The 17,300-nt window shown below is 47.2% G+C and overlaps 2 protein-coding genes across 2 annotated transcripts in view; one reads left to right on the top strand and one right to left on the bottom strand.

Moving 5' to 3' along the window:
- LOC139369840 (small vasohibin-binding protein-like) overlaps window positions 1–795 on the bottom strand; it is a 4,822-nt gene extending 4,027 nt beyond the window's left edge. The window contains exons 1-2 of the mRNA XM_071109120.1: window positions 736–795; window positions 190–361 (exon numbers count right to left, since the gene is read on the bottom strand). Coding sequence (XP_070965221.1) covers window positions 190–297 — 108 coding nt within the window. The 5' untranslated portion in view covers window positions 298–361; window positions 736–795. The remainder of the gene's footprint in view (window positions 1–189; window positions 362–735) is intronic.
- Window positions 796–7,825: 7,030 nt separating this feature from the next.
- LOC139369465 (uncharacterized protein slr1851-like) lies at window positions 7,826–9,206 on the top strand. The gene is made up of 3 exons (XM_071108725.1): window positions 7,826–8,397; window positions 8,484–8,658; window positions 9,150–9,206. The coding sequence occupies exons 1-3, from the start codon at window positions 7,826–7,828 to the stop codon at window positions 9,204–9,206; spliced, it is 804 nt and encodes a 267-aa protein (XP_070964826.1).
- The last annotated feature ends 8,094 nt before the right edge of the window (window positions 9,207–17,300 follow it).

The raw sequence follows: 17,300 nt of genomic DNA, 5'->3' as shown, positions 1-17,300 counted from the left end.
CAGCCACCATGTTGGCTGTAATTCTATGGGTGATTGAATTAGTTCAAACTGCTCAAGCTTCTGCAAAGAAGTTGAATGACATTGTTTGATGGACTGGCCAGTCGGGTTTCCACTTTAGCCAACGCTTGTCGTTTAGCTAGTTTGAAACAGAGTGGCACTCAGGCAAGGCAATGCTGTGTCCCACTTTACCTCTGTGCGCTGTCGCAGTTCCTGCTGGGCAGATTTCTGCTTGGCCCCGCCTCCTCTGGTAGGAGTGGAGTTCAGTTTTGGCTGGTCTTTGCGACAGGCAGATTCCATGGTTACTGCCACCAGACAACACAACGTCTCGATCAATCAGACCTGGGGTTTATTCATTCACGTTCTGCAACGGAAACCATTTACTACAGGAATCAAACATAACAAAACGGGAAGGGATTTTGTCCAATAGAAACTCTCGTTTTCGTTGCAAAACGATTTATGTTTAGAGTAAAACGGTTTCAGTTGCAAACAGACAAAACGTTTTACAACGGCATCTGACTAATGAACACACCCGAAGTAAGATTGACACCCTATCAAATGAATCATGTGAACATTTAAATTTGTAACAAATACCTAACGGCCAGTGCTGTCAACAATACTACTGTGTCCACATACACGGAAGCTTGCTATCTTAGCTAACAGTAGCCAGAGAATCAAATTCAGACAATCAAATTAGCTACGCTTCTTTCATAGGTATCTGGTATTAAAAACACTCACCTCGCTACAATAAGATCAAAGACAGATACGATCTCAGCTGTTCAACACAGGCAGCGTGTTCAAACAGCTGTCCGAAAGGAAACCCAAAGACCTACCAACGTAGGTTCCTACCTGATATAACTTGAATGTAATAACAACTAACGGCCAAATGAAGTCTGTCTTTAGTTTTATTTGATTTAATAAAGTGTCCATTTTCTAAACACATAAATAGAATGAGCTTTTTCCCTTTACATCAGAGGACAAAGTATATATGCAGAAGGCCAACAATCGACCACAAGATGTCGATCTTGCCCCACTGATGTCGTAAAAATCCTCAGCATAAAAATACGGAGGATTTTTAAACGACAACCTGCAGTATTGAACAGAACAGAGAGAAAGGACAGGTTTGTTTGGGTGAAAGTGGATGTCACATGATGTAAAGATAATAGATAGTGTCATGTTCTGCTTAAATTATAGCACATTTAACTCTACTGTGTCGATGTTTTATCTTATACACTGAGTGTACCAAACATTAGGAACACCTGCTTTCTTTCCATGACATAGACTGGCCAGGTGAATCCATGTGAAAGCTATGATCCCTTATTGATGTCACTTGTTAAATCCACTTCAATCAGTGTAGATGAAGGAGAGTACAGGTTAAAGAAGGATTTATAAACCTTGAGACAATTGAGACATGGATTGTGTATGTGTGCCATTCAGAGGGTGAATGGGCAATACAAAATATTTAAGTGCCTTTGAACGGGGTATGGTGGTAGGTGCCAGGCGCACAAGTTTGCGTGTGTCAAGAACTGCAACGCTGCTGGGTTGTATCAAGAATGGTCCACCCCCCAAAGGACATCCATCCAATTTGACAAAATTGTGGGAAGCATTGGAGTCAAGGTGGGCCAGCATCCCTGTGGAACGCTTGTAGAGTCCATGACCTGATGAATTGAGGCTGTTCTGAGGGCAAAAGGGAGTACAACTCAATATTGGGAAGGTGTTACTAATTTTTGTACACTCAAGTGTATAATAATTCATCACTGTCCTTTTTGGAGCACGGTGGCACGTAGTTGGCGTCACGCTATATTTTACAGTTGAAAGACAAGCGCATCCAAAGCTCTGTCCATCTGGGCGTGGATATCTGTGAGTATTACGAGGATAAAGCTGCAGGCCTATGTGTGTACAATAACACTTTTCTCTTTTCTATTCTTCTTACCAACAGCATGGGAAAGTTAGTCATCTATACTTTTTTTATGAGTTTGTTACCAGAGAGGTGAGGGATGTGGACGGGAGGATTTCTGTGAACAACAGAGAGCTCTTCCTTCCTGAAGCTGTGACAGTTTAATGCCTTACTAGCTCAGCTTGGATTACCCAGGTGACATCATTTAAGGGCTTCATTTGGGGGCTGAATTGGTTATCTTTGTGAAGGAGGAGGAGATGAGTGTGTGTGCGCGCACATTTGTGTGAATAAGTGTTTAATCAGAGAGGATTGGCTAAGAGCGTCTCAGGCTGGGAGTTATCCATGGATATCTGATGGCAGAGCGTTCATGAGTCTACTGTCACCACGGAGACAGGCATACTCACCAATACACCCCCACAGACCACCCAGACTCACCTTCTCTCACACACACACACACACACACACACACACACACACACACACACACACACACACACACACACACACACACACACACACATACACAGAAAGAGAGAGTTTCTAGCTCTATGTAAATCTAGCCTGGGTGAGGAGTGAACCTACCTCCAGCTGAGGGGTGGCCCAGCATAGATTCATCACCATGGGAACAAGAACATCCATTACTGTAAAATACAGGATAACACAAACACACTCTGAGTCTGAGGGGAGAATCTTCTCAGAACACATCTCTTCATGAGTGTCCTGGGAAACTTGATGATAACACTGAGTGAGGCGGGTGGTCTGTGAACCTGAATAGATGTGTGTTTTGTAGTGAACCTGTAGACCTTAGTGTGTATGCCCTCTGGCAAGGCTGTGCCAGTGAGATTTATCACGCTGCATTCACATGGAAGTCCAATAGAATTCCAATGGCATTCCGATGGTTTACCTGGATTTCATCGCCACATTTAAGAGAGTGCTCACCCTGGAATAATACAATATCCTGAAAGGAACAACTGATCCCAAACACACACACACACACACACACATGCATACACACACAGTGGGATGTTGTTAGTATAAATGTGGTGGGGTGAGTAGGTAGAAAAAGAGAGAGGAGGGGTTGAGAGGAGAGGTAAAGAGAGGAGGGGTTGAGAGGAGAGGTAAAGAGAGGAGGGGTTGAGAGGAGAGGTAAAGAGAGGAGGGGTTGAGAGGAGGTAAAGAGAGGAGGGGTTGAGAGGAGAGGTAAAGAGAGGAGGCGTTGAGAGGAGAGGTAGAGAGAAGAGGGGTTGAGAGGAGAGGTAAAGAGAGGAGGGTTGAGAGGAGGGGTTGAGAGGAGAGGTAAACAGGAGAGGTAAAGAGAGGAGGGGTTGAGAGGAGAGGTAAAGAGAGGAGGGGTTGAGAGGAGAGGTAGAGACAGGAGGGGTTGAGAGGAGAGGTAAAGAGAGGAGGGGTTGAGAGGAGAGGTAGAGAGAGGAGGGGTTGAGAGGAGAGGTAGAGACAGGAGGGGTTGAGAGGAGAGGTGGAGAGAGGGGGGGTTGAGAGGAGATGTGCAATGGGGAGAGAGAGAGAGAAGACAGGTAGAGAAGTTTGAAGAGAAGATTCAGAAGAGGTAGAGAAGTTTAAAGAGAAGATTCAGAAGAGGTAGAGAAGTTTAAAGAGAAGATTCAGGAGAGGTAGAGAGAGAGAGGCGAGGTAGAGAAGGGGTGAAATGGGGTGAGGAGTAGAGGAGGGGTAGAGAAAAGAAAGTTGGAGAGGGTAGAGGGGAGGTAAAGAGAGTTGATAAGCAGATTCAGGAGATAAAGAGAGGAGGCAGAGGAGGTATGACTGTTAGGAGAGTTGTTGTTCTATATTCAATTCAGGAGGAGCGTCACTCTGACAGCTCTTTCACACAGCACACAACCCCCTAGCCTGCCAGTCTGCTCCGATGCCAACACATACATACACAAGCAAGCACATAGGTACGCATACACACAGTGCCATCCAGCACAACACACTCAGTAACTCAATCCTAAAAATAATTTGCTGGGCTGACTGTGCCCAAAATATCCTTCTAACTGAGTCTGTCTCTCGCTCACTCTCTATCAGACACACACTGAGTTCCTCTCGCCACACCTGCCCTCCCAGTGACCAGAGAGCGATGTGTCGCCAGCACAAACAGTGCAGCACCAGCCGACAGGAAATGGGTCAGAAACAAACAGGATGTGACCAAACGGGCAGGGGTCAGGGTGCTACTGCCAGCTCTGTAAGGGTTGATATTAGACAGCATTGCCACACACACACACAGCCCTGTAAGTGTGGATATGAGGGCTAATGATCAGATACTATAAACACCAGCCAGAACACTAAACACCCGGCTAAAGCCCACGGATGGACATACAGATCAGAGGGAAACTCAGGGTGCAGTGGGAACATACTTTCAAGCGTTCAAAGACACTAATGCTCAAGTAGCCCAGCAGAGGTGGTGCAAAGACACTAATGCTCAAGTAGCCCAGCAGAGGTGGTGCAAAGACACTAATGCTCAAGTAGCCCAGCAGAGGTGGTGCAAAGACACTAATGCTCAAGTAGCCCAGCAGAGGTGGTGCAAAGACACTAATGCTCAAGTAGCCTAGCAGAGGTGGTGCAAAGACACTAATGCTCAAGTAGCCCAGCAGAGGTGGTGCAAAGACACTAATGCTCAAGTAGCCCAGCAGAGGTGGTGCAAAGACACTAATGCTCAAGTAGCCCAGCAGAGATGGTGCAAAGACACTAATGCTCAAGTAGCCTAGCAGAGGTGGTGCAAAGACACTAATGCTCAAGTTGCCTAGCAGAGGTGGTGCAAAGACACTAATGCTCAAGTTGCCTAGCAGAGGTGGTGCAAAGACACTAATGCTCAAGTTGCCTAGCAGAGGTGGTGCAAAGACACTAATGCTCAAGTAGCCTAGCAGAGGTGGTGCAAAGACACTAATGCTCAAGTTGCCTAGCAGAGGTGGTGCAAAGACACTAATGCTCAAGTTGCCTAGCAGAGGTGCTGCAAAGACACTAATGCTCAAGTAGCCTAGCAGAGGTGGTGCAAAGACACTAATGCTCAAGTTGCCTAGCAGAGGTGGTGCAAAGACACTAATGCTCAAGTAGCCTACCAGAGGTGGTGCAAAGACACTAATGCTCAAGTTGCCTAGCAGAGGTGGTGCAAAGACACTAATGCTCAAGTTGCCTAGCAGAGGTGGTGCAAAGACACTAATGCTCAAGTAGCCTAGCAGAGGTGGTGCAAAGACACTAATGCTCAAGTAGCCCAGCAGAGGTGGTGCAAAGACACTAATGCTCAAGTAGCCCAGCAGAGGTGGTGCAAAGACACTAATGCTCAAGTAGCCTAGCAGAGGTGGTGCAAAGACACTAATGCTCAAGTAGCCCAGCAGAGGTGGTGCAAAGACACTAATGCTCAAGTAGCCTAGCAGAGGTGGTGCAAAGACACTAATGCTCAAGTAGCCTAGCAGAGGTGGTGCAAAGACACTCATGCTCAAGTAGCCCAACAGAGATGGTGCAAAGACACTAATGCTCAAGTAGCCCAACAGAGATGGTGCAAAGACACTAATGCTCAAGTAGCCTAGCAGAGATGGTGCAAAGACACTAATGCTCAAGTAGCCTAGCAGAGATGGTGCAAAGACACTAATGCTCAAGAAGCCTAGCAGAGATGGTGCAAAGACACTAATACTCAAGTAGCCCAACAGAGATGGTGCAAAGACACTAATGCTCAAGTAGCCTAGCAGAGATGGTGCAAAGAATCATGCTTGTAAAATGATTAGCCTCATACCTGAAAGTGTGTGTTGGTTCCCCATGCTAATGCCTAGGCTTCAGCTCAGTAAGCTCGGCTAGTGGCAGACAATCCAGGTTCGATATTCAGTAGCTGAGTGGTATTTATTTACTGTGCCAGAGATGAAGACTTGAGGTTGTAGTTACAAGAATGTACAGATGACAAAAATAATATGTAACTTGAACAAACAATAAACTAAATTGGCCAATACACAATGCACAACACTTATTGGCTGACAATTGTCAGTGTCAATAGTAATGATAGGCTGTCACAGTGGTTCCCAACCTTTTCTGGTGACTGTACCACTAACTTTCTAACAGCTTGAAATTAGCACGTTTGTGAAATCAACGAACCAATTCACATAAACGTCAGTGTTTCTGATAGACTATGAAAACACGCCTTAAACGGGAGAAACCACTTAACAAGAAGCGTGCAACCTGTGCCCACAGCCGCAAACTAGGCCGGCGCGCTCACCTAGGAAGCCAGGGGTGTATTCACTAGGATACCAACAGAACCAAACGGGGAACGACCTAGCTGCATTTGTCCAATATAAACTATCGTTTGCAAAACGTTTTCTGTTTGCTATGGTTTGGACTAATGATTACACCACCCAGTTCTACAGCTGCGCTTTGGCGGTACCAAGCAAAAATAAATACAAATGCTAAACATTTCTAAATACTTGAATAATATGATAACCAGAATATTGCGTTTGAGTTCAGGAAAAGCACATTGTTTGATGTGGCTTGTGATAGCATTAATTTAGCAAGCAATGTTTGTACAAAACAATCAGTCCATTTATGTGGGGAGAAATGTCCAAGGCACAGCTGTTTGCATGACAACATCATCAGCTTTTCAGCTCAGCCAGTATGGGGCTCATTCAGTTACAAGGGTCACTCACATCTGGACTGACTTGAAGAGGAGATTCTGCTGTTTTCTGTCTCCTTCTTACTCTCTCCCACCTCTACCCCTTTCTCCCCCTCCTTCCTGTGTCTGTCTCCTTCTTACCCTCTCCCACCTCTACCCATCTCTCCCCTTCCCCCTCCTTCCTGTGTCTGTCTCCTTCTCACTCTCTCCCACCTCTACCCCTCTCTCCCCTTCCCCTCCTTCCTGTGCCTGTCTCCTTCTCACTCTCTCCCACCTCTACCCCTCTCTCCCCATCCCCTCCTTCCTGTGGCTGTCTCCTTCTCACTCTCTCCCACCTCTACCCCTCTCTCCCCTTCCCCTCCTTCCTGTGTCTGTCTCCTTCTCACTCTCTCCCACCACTACCCCTCTCTCCCCTTCCCCTCCTTCCTGTGCCTGTCTCCCCTTTCCCCCTCTGTTGGTTTCCCCCCCCTCTCTTTCTTTCTCTCCCCCACCCGTCTCTATCTCTGTATCTGTGTGTATTATAATATGAATGGAGGGTAGCCAGGCAGACTGGATTGTCCTGGAGACTGAGAGACTTTAGACCCTAATCTCCCATCTACTCTTCCCCTGTACACACACACACAGACACACACACACGGTAGAGGGGGTGAGTGTGTGTCTGTGTGTGTGTGTGTGTGTGTGTGTGTGTGTGTGTGTGTGTGTGTGTGTGTGTGTGTGTGTGTGTGTGTGTTTTGAATATGACATTGTATTGTATGGTCTCCCCTCTGGTGTTTGTGCAATGCATTGTGTGTATGCTATTTCTGTCTGTGTGTGAGTTATACTGTATGTTAGTCACAAACACACCCATATATACACACATCTGGCAATCACAGAGCACACAGCAGGCTTTCATGGGGTTATATCTCTGTTGGTGCACAATCAGCCCAGTACAATAATACACATGTGTTTTTCTGAATTTGTTACAGTTCTCTCTCTCCCTCTCTCTCTCACAAACACAGACACTAACAGACAGACACTGACAGACACTAACAGACAGTCACTAACAGACAGTCACTAACAGACAGTCACTAACAGACAGACACTAACAGACAGACACTAACAGACAGACACTAACAGACAGACACTAACAGACAGACACTAAAAGACAGACACTAACAGACAGACACTAACAGACAGTCCCCAAAGAACACACTCCTCTGGTTTCCTCCCAGTGGTACTGTGCTAATGCTGCTGCTCCTGTGTACATAACCAAGTAATAGGTGCTGTTTGTGGCAGCACTTTTACAGTTTGGTGAATGACGGAGAACCATGCCAGGAGTAACCATGTCAGGAGTAACCATGCCAGGAGTAACCATGTCAGGAGTAAACGTGTCAGGAGTAACCGTGTCAGGAGTAACCGTGTCAGGAGTAACCCTGTCAGGAGTAACTCTGTCAGGAGTAACCATGTCAGGAGTAACCATGTCAGGAGTAACCATGCCAGGAGTAACCATGTCAGGAGTAAACGTGTCAGGAGTAACCGTGTCAGGAGTAACCCTGTCAGGAGTAACCTTGTCAGGAGTAACCCTGTCAGGAGTAACCGTGTCAGGAGTAACCGTGTCAGGAGTAACCCTGTCAGGAGTAACAGTGTCAGGAGTAAGCGTGTCAGGAGTAACCCTGTCAGGAGTAACCGTGTCAGGAGTAACTGTGTCAGGAGTAACCCTGTCAGGAGTAACCATGCCAGGAGTAACCCTGTCAGGAGTAACCCTGTCAGGAGTAACCGTGTCAGGAGTAATCGTGTCAGGAGTAACTCTGTCAGGAGTAACCGTGTCAGGAGTAAACGTGTCAGGAGTAACCGTGTCAGGAGTAACCGTGTCAGGAGTAACCCTGTCAGGAGTAACCATGCCGGTGTTGCAAGAGTAAGACGTTCCCCCTCCGCCTCATCATTCCGGGCCAGTCTGTAGAGGTGGGTTTATTTGTGTGTGTGTGTGTGTGTGTGTGTCAGGAGCAACCGTGTCAGGAGTAACCCTGTCAAGAGTAACCCTGTCAGGAGTAACCGTGTCAGGAGTAACCGTGTCAGGAGTAACCGTGCCAGGAGTAACCGTGTCAGGAGTAACCGTGTCAGGAGTAACCCTGTCAGGAGTAACCCTGTCAGGAGTAACCATGCCGGTGTTGCAAGAGTAAGACATTCCCCCTCCGCCTCATCATTCCGGGCCAGTCTGTAGAGGTGGGTTTATTTGTGTGTGTGTGTGTGTGTGTGTGTGTGTGTGTGCGTGCGTGCGTGCATGTTTGCAGTTTCAGTGATTAGTCTGTAAAGCACCTGAGGTTTGGCACTCACAAACATCTACGAACACATGTAGCCCCCATCCCCCAGACATAATTACCTAGAACTGATACAAGATCTGGGGCGACAGGGTAGCCTGGTGGTTAAAGCATTGGACTAGTAACAGAAAGGTTGCAAAACCCCTGAGCTGACAAGGTTAACAGTTAACCCACTGTTCCTAGGCCATCATTGAAAATAAGAATTTGTTCTTAACTGACTTGCCTGGTTAAATAAAGGTAAATAAATCAGTTTGTTAACTGTTATGCCTCCTAACCCCCATACCATACCGTTCCTCACACCCCCCCCATCTACCTCTCTCACACTTTAACTCCTGTGCTGTGTGGTGAGGTGGAAGAGGTTGGAGGGGTGGAGGTGGCCGTGGGGCGTGAACAGGCCTCTATTTAAGCCCGTGTGGGAGACAGCAGGGCCAGTGTGTTTGGGCTGGTGAGCCCCAGGCTTCAGCTCCGGCCTCCTCTCTTCCGCAGGAGCTGCTTCTCATTAGAGCTGTTTGCTTTGGCAGCGGCCCAGTAGCACTTAGCAGCTACACACGCACATGCACGTGCACATATGCATGCCCACACACAAAATACACGTGACGTGCACACTATTTGTTTTGGCAGTGGGACTTAGTAGAGCTGCGCCACAGATCAGACTAACACACCACCATGTTTATGTTTGCAGAGCCCAGACACACACACACACACACACCTTCTCAACTCTCTCTCCCTTAGCTCTCGTCATACTCTACACTCACACTCACACACACACACACACACAGCATGCCCCACTGTATGTATATGTTTGCTGAACACTGACACCCGTTTGGTTTAGATAGAATTGATAATACCCTAAAAGAGCCTGTCACTACTGCCTACTGTGTCCCCTGCCAGGAGAAAACACACACAACACTACATACAGTGCCTTGCGAAAGTATTCGGCCCCCTTGAACTTTGCGACCTTTTGCCACATTTCAGGCTTCAAACATAAAGATATAAAACTGATATAAAACTTTTTTGTGAAGAATCAACAACAAGTGGGACACAATCATGAAGTGGAACGACATTTATTGGATATTTCAAACTTTTTTAACAAATCTAAAACTGAAAACTTGGGCGTGCAAAATTATTCAGCCCCCTTAAGTTAATACTTTGTAGCACCACCTTTTCCTGCGATTACAGCTGTAAGTCGCTTGGGGTATGTCTCTATCAGTTTTGCACATCGAGAGACTGAATTTTTTCCCCATTCCTCCTTGCAAAACAGCTCGAGCTCAGTGAGGTTGGATGGAGAGCATTTGTGAACAGCAGTTTTCAGTTCTTTCCACAGATTCTCGATTGGATTCAGGTCTGGACTTTGACTTGGCCATTCTAACACCTGGATATGTTTATTTTTGAACCATTCCATTGTAGATTTTGCTTTATGTTTTGGATCATTGTCTTGTTGGAAGACAAATCTCCGTCCCAGTCTCAGGTCTTTTGCAGACTCCATCAGGTTTTCTTCCAGAATGGTCCTGTATTTGGCTCCATCCATCTTCCCATAAATTTTAACCATCTTCCCTGTCCCTGCTGAAGAAAAGCAGGCCCAAACCATGATGCTGCCACCACCATGTTTGACAGTGTGGATGGTGTGTTCAGGGTGATGTGCTGTGTTGCTTTTACGCCAAACATAACGTCTTGCATTGTTGCCAAAAAGTTCAATTTTGGTTTCATCTGACCAGAGCACCTTCTTCCACATGTTTGGTGTGTCTCCCAGGTGGCTTGTGGCAAACTTTAAACAACACTTTTTATGGATATCTTTAAGAAATGGCTTTCTTCTTGCCACTCTTCCATAAAGGCCAGATTTGTGCAATATACGACTGATTGTTGTCCTATGGACAGAGTCTCCCACCTCAGCTGTAGATCTCTGCAGTTCATCCAGAGTGATCATGGGCCTCTTGGCTGCATCTCTGATCAGTCTTCTCCTTGTATGAGCTGAAAGTTTAGAGGGACGGCCAGGTCTTGGTAGATTTGCAGTGGTCTGATACTCCTTCCATTTCAATATTATCGCTTGCACAGTGCTCCTTGGGATGTTTAAAGCTTGGGAAATCTTTTTGTATCCAAATCCGGCTTTAAACTTCTTCACAACAGTATCTCGGACCTGCCTGGTGTGTTCCTTGTTCTTCATGATGCTCTCTGCGTTTTTAACGGACCTCTGAGACTATCACAGTGCAGGTGCTGTAACGGTTTTCTTGATGCGAAGGAGAGTCGGACCAAAATGCGGCGTGTAGATTGCGATCCATGTTTATTAAACAAACGTAAAACACGAATCAAAATACAAACACTACAAAATAATAAACGTAATGAAAACCGAAACAGCCTAAACTGGTGCAAACTGACACTAAGGACACTAAGGACAATCACCCACACCAAACTCAAAGAATATGGCTGCCTAAATATGGTTCCCAATCAGAGACAACGATAAACACCTGCCTCTGATTGAGAACCACTTCAGACAGCCATAGACTTAGCTAGAACACCCCACTAGCTACAATCCCCATACATACACACCACATACAAAAACCCATGCCACACCCTGGCCTGACCAAATAAATAAAGATAAACACAAAATACTTTGACCAGGGTGTGACAGAACCCCCCCCCTAAGGTGCGGACTCCCGAACGCACCTCAAAACAATAGGGAGGGTCCGGGTGGGCGTCTGTCCATGGTGGCGGCTCCGGCGCGGGACGTGGACCCCACTCAATCAATGTCTTAGTCCCTTCTCCTCGCGTCCCTGGATAGTCCACCCTCGCCGCCGACCATGGCCTAGTAGTCCTCACCCAGAACCCCACTGGACTGAGGGGCAGCTCGGGACTGAGGCAGCTCGGGACTGAGGGGAAGCTCAGGAGTGAGAGGAAGCTCAGGAGTGAGAGGAAGCTCAGGCAGGTTGATGAATCTACCAGATCCAGGCTGGCTGGTGGTTTCGGCAGATCCTGGCTGACTGGCAGATCTGGAAGAGTCTGGTCGACTGGCAGATCTGGAAGAGTCTGGTCGACTGGCAGATCTGGAAGAGTCTGGTCGACTGGCAGATCTGGAAGAGTCTGGTCGACTGGCAGATCTGGAAGAGTCTGGTCGACTGGCAGATCTGGAAGAGTCTGGTCGACTGGCAGATCTGGAAGAGTCTGGTCGACTGGCAGATCTGGAAGAGTCTGGTCGACTGGCAGATCTGGAAGAGTCTGGTCGACTGGCAGATCTGGGAGAGTCTGGTCGACTGGCAGATCTGGGAGAGTCTGGTCGACTGGCAGATCTGGGAGAGTCTGGTCGACTGGCAGATCTGGGAGAGTCTGGTCGACTGGCAGATCTGGGAGAGTCTGGTCGACTGGCAGATCTGGGAGAGTCTGGTCGACTGGCAGATCTGGGAGAGTCTGGTCGACTGGCAGCTCTGGCTGCTCCATGCTGACTGGCTGCTCCATGATGACTGGCAGCTCTGGCTGCTCCATGCTGACTGGCTGCTCCATGCTGACTGGCTGCTCCATGCTGACTGGCAGCTCTGGCTGCTCCATGCTGACTGGCTGCTCCATGCTGACTGGCAGCTCTGGCTGCTCCATGCTGACTGGCTGCTCCATGCTGACTGGCAGCTCTGGCTGCTCCATGCTGACTGGCTGCTCTGGCTGCTCCATGCTGACTGGCTGCTCCATGCTGACTGGCGGCCCTGGCTGCTCCATGCTGACTGGCGGCCCTGGCTGCTCCATGCTGACTGGCGGCCCTGGCTGCTCCATGCTGACTGGCGGCCCTGGCTGCTCCATGCTGACTGGCGGCCCTGGCTGCTCCATGCTAACTGGCAGCTCTGGCGGCTCCTTGCAGACTGGCAGCTCTGGCGGCTCCTTGCAGACTGGCAGCTTTGGCGGCATCCTGCAGACAGGCAGCTCTGGCGGCTCCTTGCAGACTGGCAGCTCCTTGCAGACTGGCAGCTCTATGCAGACTGGCAGCTCCTTGCAGACTGGCAGCTCCTTGCTAACTGGCAGCTCCTTGCTAACTGGCAGCTCTATGCTAACTGGCAGCTCTATGCTAACTGGCAGCTCTATGCTAACTGGCAGTTCTGAGCAGGCGGGAGACTCCGGCAGCGCTGTAGAGAAGGAAGGCTCTAACAGCGCTAAACAGGCGGGAGACTCCGACAGCGCTGGAGAGGAGGAGGGCTCCGACAGCGCTGGACAGGCGAGGCGCACTGTAGGCCTGATGCGTGGTGCTGGCACTGGTGGTACTGGGCCGAGGACACGCACAGGAAGCCTGGTGCGGGGAGCTGCTACCGGAGGGCTGGGGTGTGGAGGTGGCACAGGATGGGTTAGACCGTGAAGGCGTACTGGAGATCTTGAGAGCGGTGCTGGCACAGGACGTGCAAGGCTAGGGAGGTGCACAGGAGGCCTGGTACGTGAGACTGGCACCATCTTCACCAGCCGACTAACACGCACCTCAGGACGAGTATGGAGCGCTGACCCAGGTGCCATCAAATCCCCGACACGCTCCGTCGGGCGAATTCCATGTTTAAAACACCAACACAGCAACTCCCTCATTTCTCTCTCCTCCAATTTCCCCATTAACTCCTTCACAGTCTCTGTTTCGCTCACCTCCAATTTCCCCATTAACTCCTTCACAGTCTCTGTTTCGCTCACCTCCAACACCGGCTCTGGTCTCCTCCTTGGCTCCTCACGATAAACAGGGAGAGTTGGCTCAGGTCTGGCTCCTGACTCTGCCACACTCTCCCTGAGCCCCCCCCCAAGAAATTTTTGGGGCTGACTATGGGGCCTCCGTCCGCGCCGCCTTGCTTGCTTCGCAAACTCCATTCTCCTATATCCTTCCGCGCACTGCTCCATCGAATCCCAGGCGGGCTCCGGCACTCTCCCTGGGTCGACCGCCCACCTGTCTATCTCCTCCCAAGAAGTATAGTCCATACTGTACTCCACTTTGGGCTGTTCTTGCCTGTTGACACGCTGCTTGGTCCCTTTGTGGTGGGTGATTCTGTAACGGTTTTCTTGATGCGAAGGAGAGTCGGACCAAAATGCGGCGTGTAGATTGCGATCCATGTTTATTAAACAAACGTAAAACACGAATCAAAATACAAACACTACAAAATAATAAACGTAATGAAAACCGAAACAGCCTAAACTGGTGCAAACTGACACTAAGGACACTAAGGACAATCACCCACACCAAACTCAAAGAATATGGCTGCCTAAATATGGTTCCCAATCAGAGACAACGATAAACACCTGCCTCTGATTGAGAACCACTTCAGACAGCCATAGACTTAGCTAGAACACCCCACTAGCTACAATCCCCATACATACACACCACATACAAAAACCCATGCCACACCCTGGCCTGACCAAATAAATAAAGATAAACACAAAATACTTTGACCAGGGTGTGACAGGTGCATTTATACGGAGACTTGATTACACACAGGTGGATTGTATTTATCATCATTAGTCATTTAGGTCAACATTGGATCATTCAGAGATCCTCACTGACCTTCTGGAGAGAGTTTGCTGCACTGAAAGTAAAGGGGCTGAATAATTTTGCACGCCCAATTTTTCAGTTTTTGATTTGTTAAAAAAGTTTGAAATATCCAATAAATGTCGTTCCACTTCATGATTGTGTCCCACTTGTTGTTGATTCTTCACAAAAAAATACAGTTTTATATCTTTATGTTTGAAGCCTGAAATGTGGCAAAAGGTCGCAAAGTTCAAGGGGGCCGAATACTTTCGCAAGGCACTGTACATACTAAACACACAGTGCAGGAAACAAAAGCAGTGTTCTCTCCTCTCCCAGAGTGTAATTTGGACCCTAACCCTCCCAATTTTCTGTCTGGGACAACCTGTGGACAGTTGCTTGTGTTAGGGTTGGAGTCTCTACACACCAGGAATGTGATGACCAATACACATATTCTTGGCGCACACAGACAGACAGACAGACAGACAGACAGACAGACAGACAGAACCCCACAGTCTCCCTCATCAGCAGTACTGGGGCTGACTCTGGCCAAATGAATACACACTCAGTTTTGCATTAGGAATTCTCTGGTGCAGTGTTTCCCAAGTAGAGGGTCGGGATCCACTGATGGGTTGTGGCTGGTTTGGTTTTTGGGCTGTTTTGTTTATCTGATGGGTCACTGGAAAATTCCAAATGCTTTTTACTGGTGACACAGTAGAGTCGTTCCATGTCATTTCAGCAAGCCATGATGACACCCACCATCTCAGATTGTTCACAAATTGTTTATGTAGTTAGCAACAGGTAATATTGACATTCCTGAAACATTATTTTGTTGACATTTCATTTTATCGCTGCGAAATTAAACTAATTGATTGCACCCAAATTCATAATTTTAAGATATAGGATTCAGATAATATTCAATAGATATAGAACCCAACATCTGATTTGGACCAAACTTCTTCCTACCAATGATTAAACATGAGGAATCCCCCCAAAAAATTCTAAGCCACCCATTGACCCCACACCCCATGCCAATCCCACACAAACAACCAGTATGTGGTATCAGTTCTCTATGTTTGAGGAGTAGTATGAAGCTGCGGCTTGGAGTATTGCTTCTCCATACAGTAATGTTTTCCCTGTGAGTCTGGTGATGCATCATTTCCCATAAAGTAGTGTGAAAGTACCAGGTTCTGGCATCTAGATGTAAAGTACCAGATTTTGGCCTCTAGATGTAAAATACCAGGTTCTGGCCTCTAGATGTAAAGTATCAGGTTCTGACCTCTAGATGTAAAGTACCAGGTTCTGACCACTAGATGTAAAGTACCAGGTTCTGGCCTCTAGATGTAAAGTACCAGGTTTTGGCCTCTAGATGTAAAATACCAGGTTCTGACCACTAGATGTAAAGTACCAGGTTCTGGCCTCTAGATGTAAAGTACCAGATTTTGGCCTCTAGATGTAAAATACCAGGTTCTGGCCTCTAGATGTAAAGTATCAGGTTCTGACTACTAGATGTAAAGTACCAGGTTCTGACCACTAGATGTAAAGTACCAGGTTCTGGCCTCTAGATGTAAAGTACCAGGTTTTGGCCTCTAGATGTAAAATACCAGGTTCTGACTACTAGATGAAAAGTACCAGGTTCTGACCACTAGATGTAAAGTACCAGGTTCTGACTACTAGATGTAAAGTACCAGGTTTTGTCCACTAGATGTAAAGTACCAGCTTCTGACTACTAGATGTAAAATACCAGGTTCTGACTACTAGATGTAAAGTACCAGGTTTTGGCCACTAGATGTAAAGTACCAGGTTTTGGCCACTAGATGTAAAATACCAGGTTTTGTCCACTAGATGTAAAGTACCAGGTTCTGACCACTAGATGTAAAGTACCAGGTTCTGACTACTAGATGTAAAGTACCAGGTTCTGACCACTAGATGTAAAGTACCAGGTTCTGACCACTAGATGTAAAGTACCAGGTTTTGTCCACTAGATGTAAAGTACCAGGTTCTAACTACTAGATGTAAAGTACCAGGTTTTGTCCACTAGATGTAAAGTACCAGGTTCTGACCACTAGATGTAAAGTACCAGGTTTTGGCCACTAGATGGAAAGTACCAGGTTTTGGCCACTAGATGTAAAGTACCAGGTTTTGGCCTCTAGATGGAAAGCACCAGGTTTTGGCCACTAGATGTAAAGTACCAGGTTTTGGCGTCTAGATGTAAAGTACCAGGTTTTGGCCACTAGATGTAAAGTACCAGGTTTTGGCCACTAGATGTAAAGTACCAGGTTCTGACTACTAGATGTAAAGTACCAGGTTCTGACTACTAGATGTAAAGTACCAGGTTCTGACTACTAGATGTAAAGTACCAGGTTTTGGCCTCTAGATGTAAAGTACCAGGTTTTGGCCACTAGATGGAAAGTACCAGGTTTTAGCCACTAGATGTAAAGTACCAGGTTTTGGCTACTAGATGTAAAGTACCAGGTTTTGGCCACTAGATGTAAAGTACCAGGTTTTGGCCACTAGATGGAAAGTACCAGGTTTTGGCCACTAGATGTAAAGTACCAGGTTTTGGCTACTAGATGTAAAGTACCAGGTTTTGGCCACTAGATGTAAAGTACCAGGTTTTGGCCACTAGATGGAAAGTACCAGGTTTTGGCCACTAGATGTAAAGTACCAGGTTTTGGCCACTAGATGTAAAGTACCAGGTTTTGGCTACTAGATGTAAAGTACCAGGTTTTGACTACTAGATGTAAAGTACCAGGTTTTGGCTACTAGATGTAAAGTACCAGGTTCTGACCACTAGATGTAAAGTACCAGGTTTTGGCTACTAGATGTAAAGTACCAGGTTTTGGCTACTAGATGTAAAATACCAGGTTTTGGCCACTAGATGTAAAGTACCAGGTTTTGGCTACTAGATATAAAGTACCAGGTTTTGGCTACTAGATGTAAAGTACCAGGTTCTGACCACTAGATGTAAAGTACCAGGTTTTGGCCACTAGATGGAAAGTACCAGGTTTTGGCCTCTAGATGTGTATTTCCTTT

Source organism: Oncorhynchus clarkii, chromosome 17 (genome assembly GCF_045791955.1).
Source record: "Oncorhynchus clarkii lewisi isolate Uvic-CL-2024 chromosome 17, UVic_Ocla_1.0, whole genome shotgun sequence".
Taxonomy (NCBI): domain Eukaryota; kingdom Metazoa; phylum Chordata; class Actinopteri; order Salmoniformes; family Salmonidae; genus Oncorhynchus; species Oncorhynchus clarkii.
Note: the sequence above shows the minus strand (reverse complement) of the source record. Positions and strands in the feature narration are given on the sequence as shown.

Bases quoted from the DNA above. Each gene is read 5' to 3' on its own strand.
- LOC139369465 (XM_071108725.1), top strand. From the start codon at position 7,826: ATGTCAGGAGTAACCATGCCAGGAGTAACCATGTCAGGAGTAAACGTG. The intron at 8,398-8,483 runs GTAAGACGTTCC...TGTGTGTGTCAG, and splicing joins ACCATGCCGGTGTTGCAAGA to GAGCAACCGTGTCAGGAGTA. The intron at 8,659-9,149 runs GTAAGACATTCC...CTGTGTGGTGAG, and splicing joins ACCATGCCGGTGTTGCAAGA to GTGGAAGAGGTTGGAGGGGT.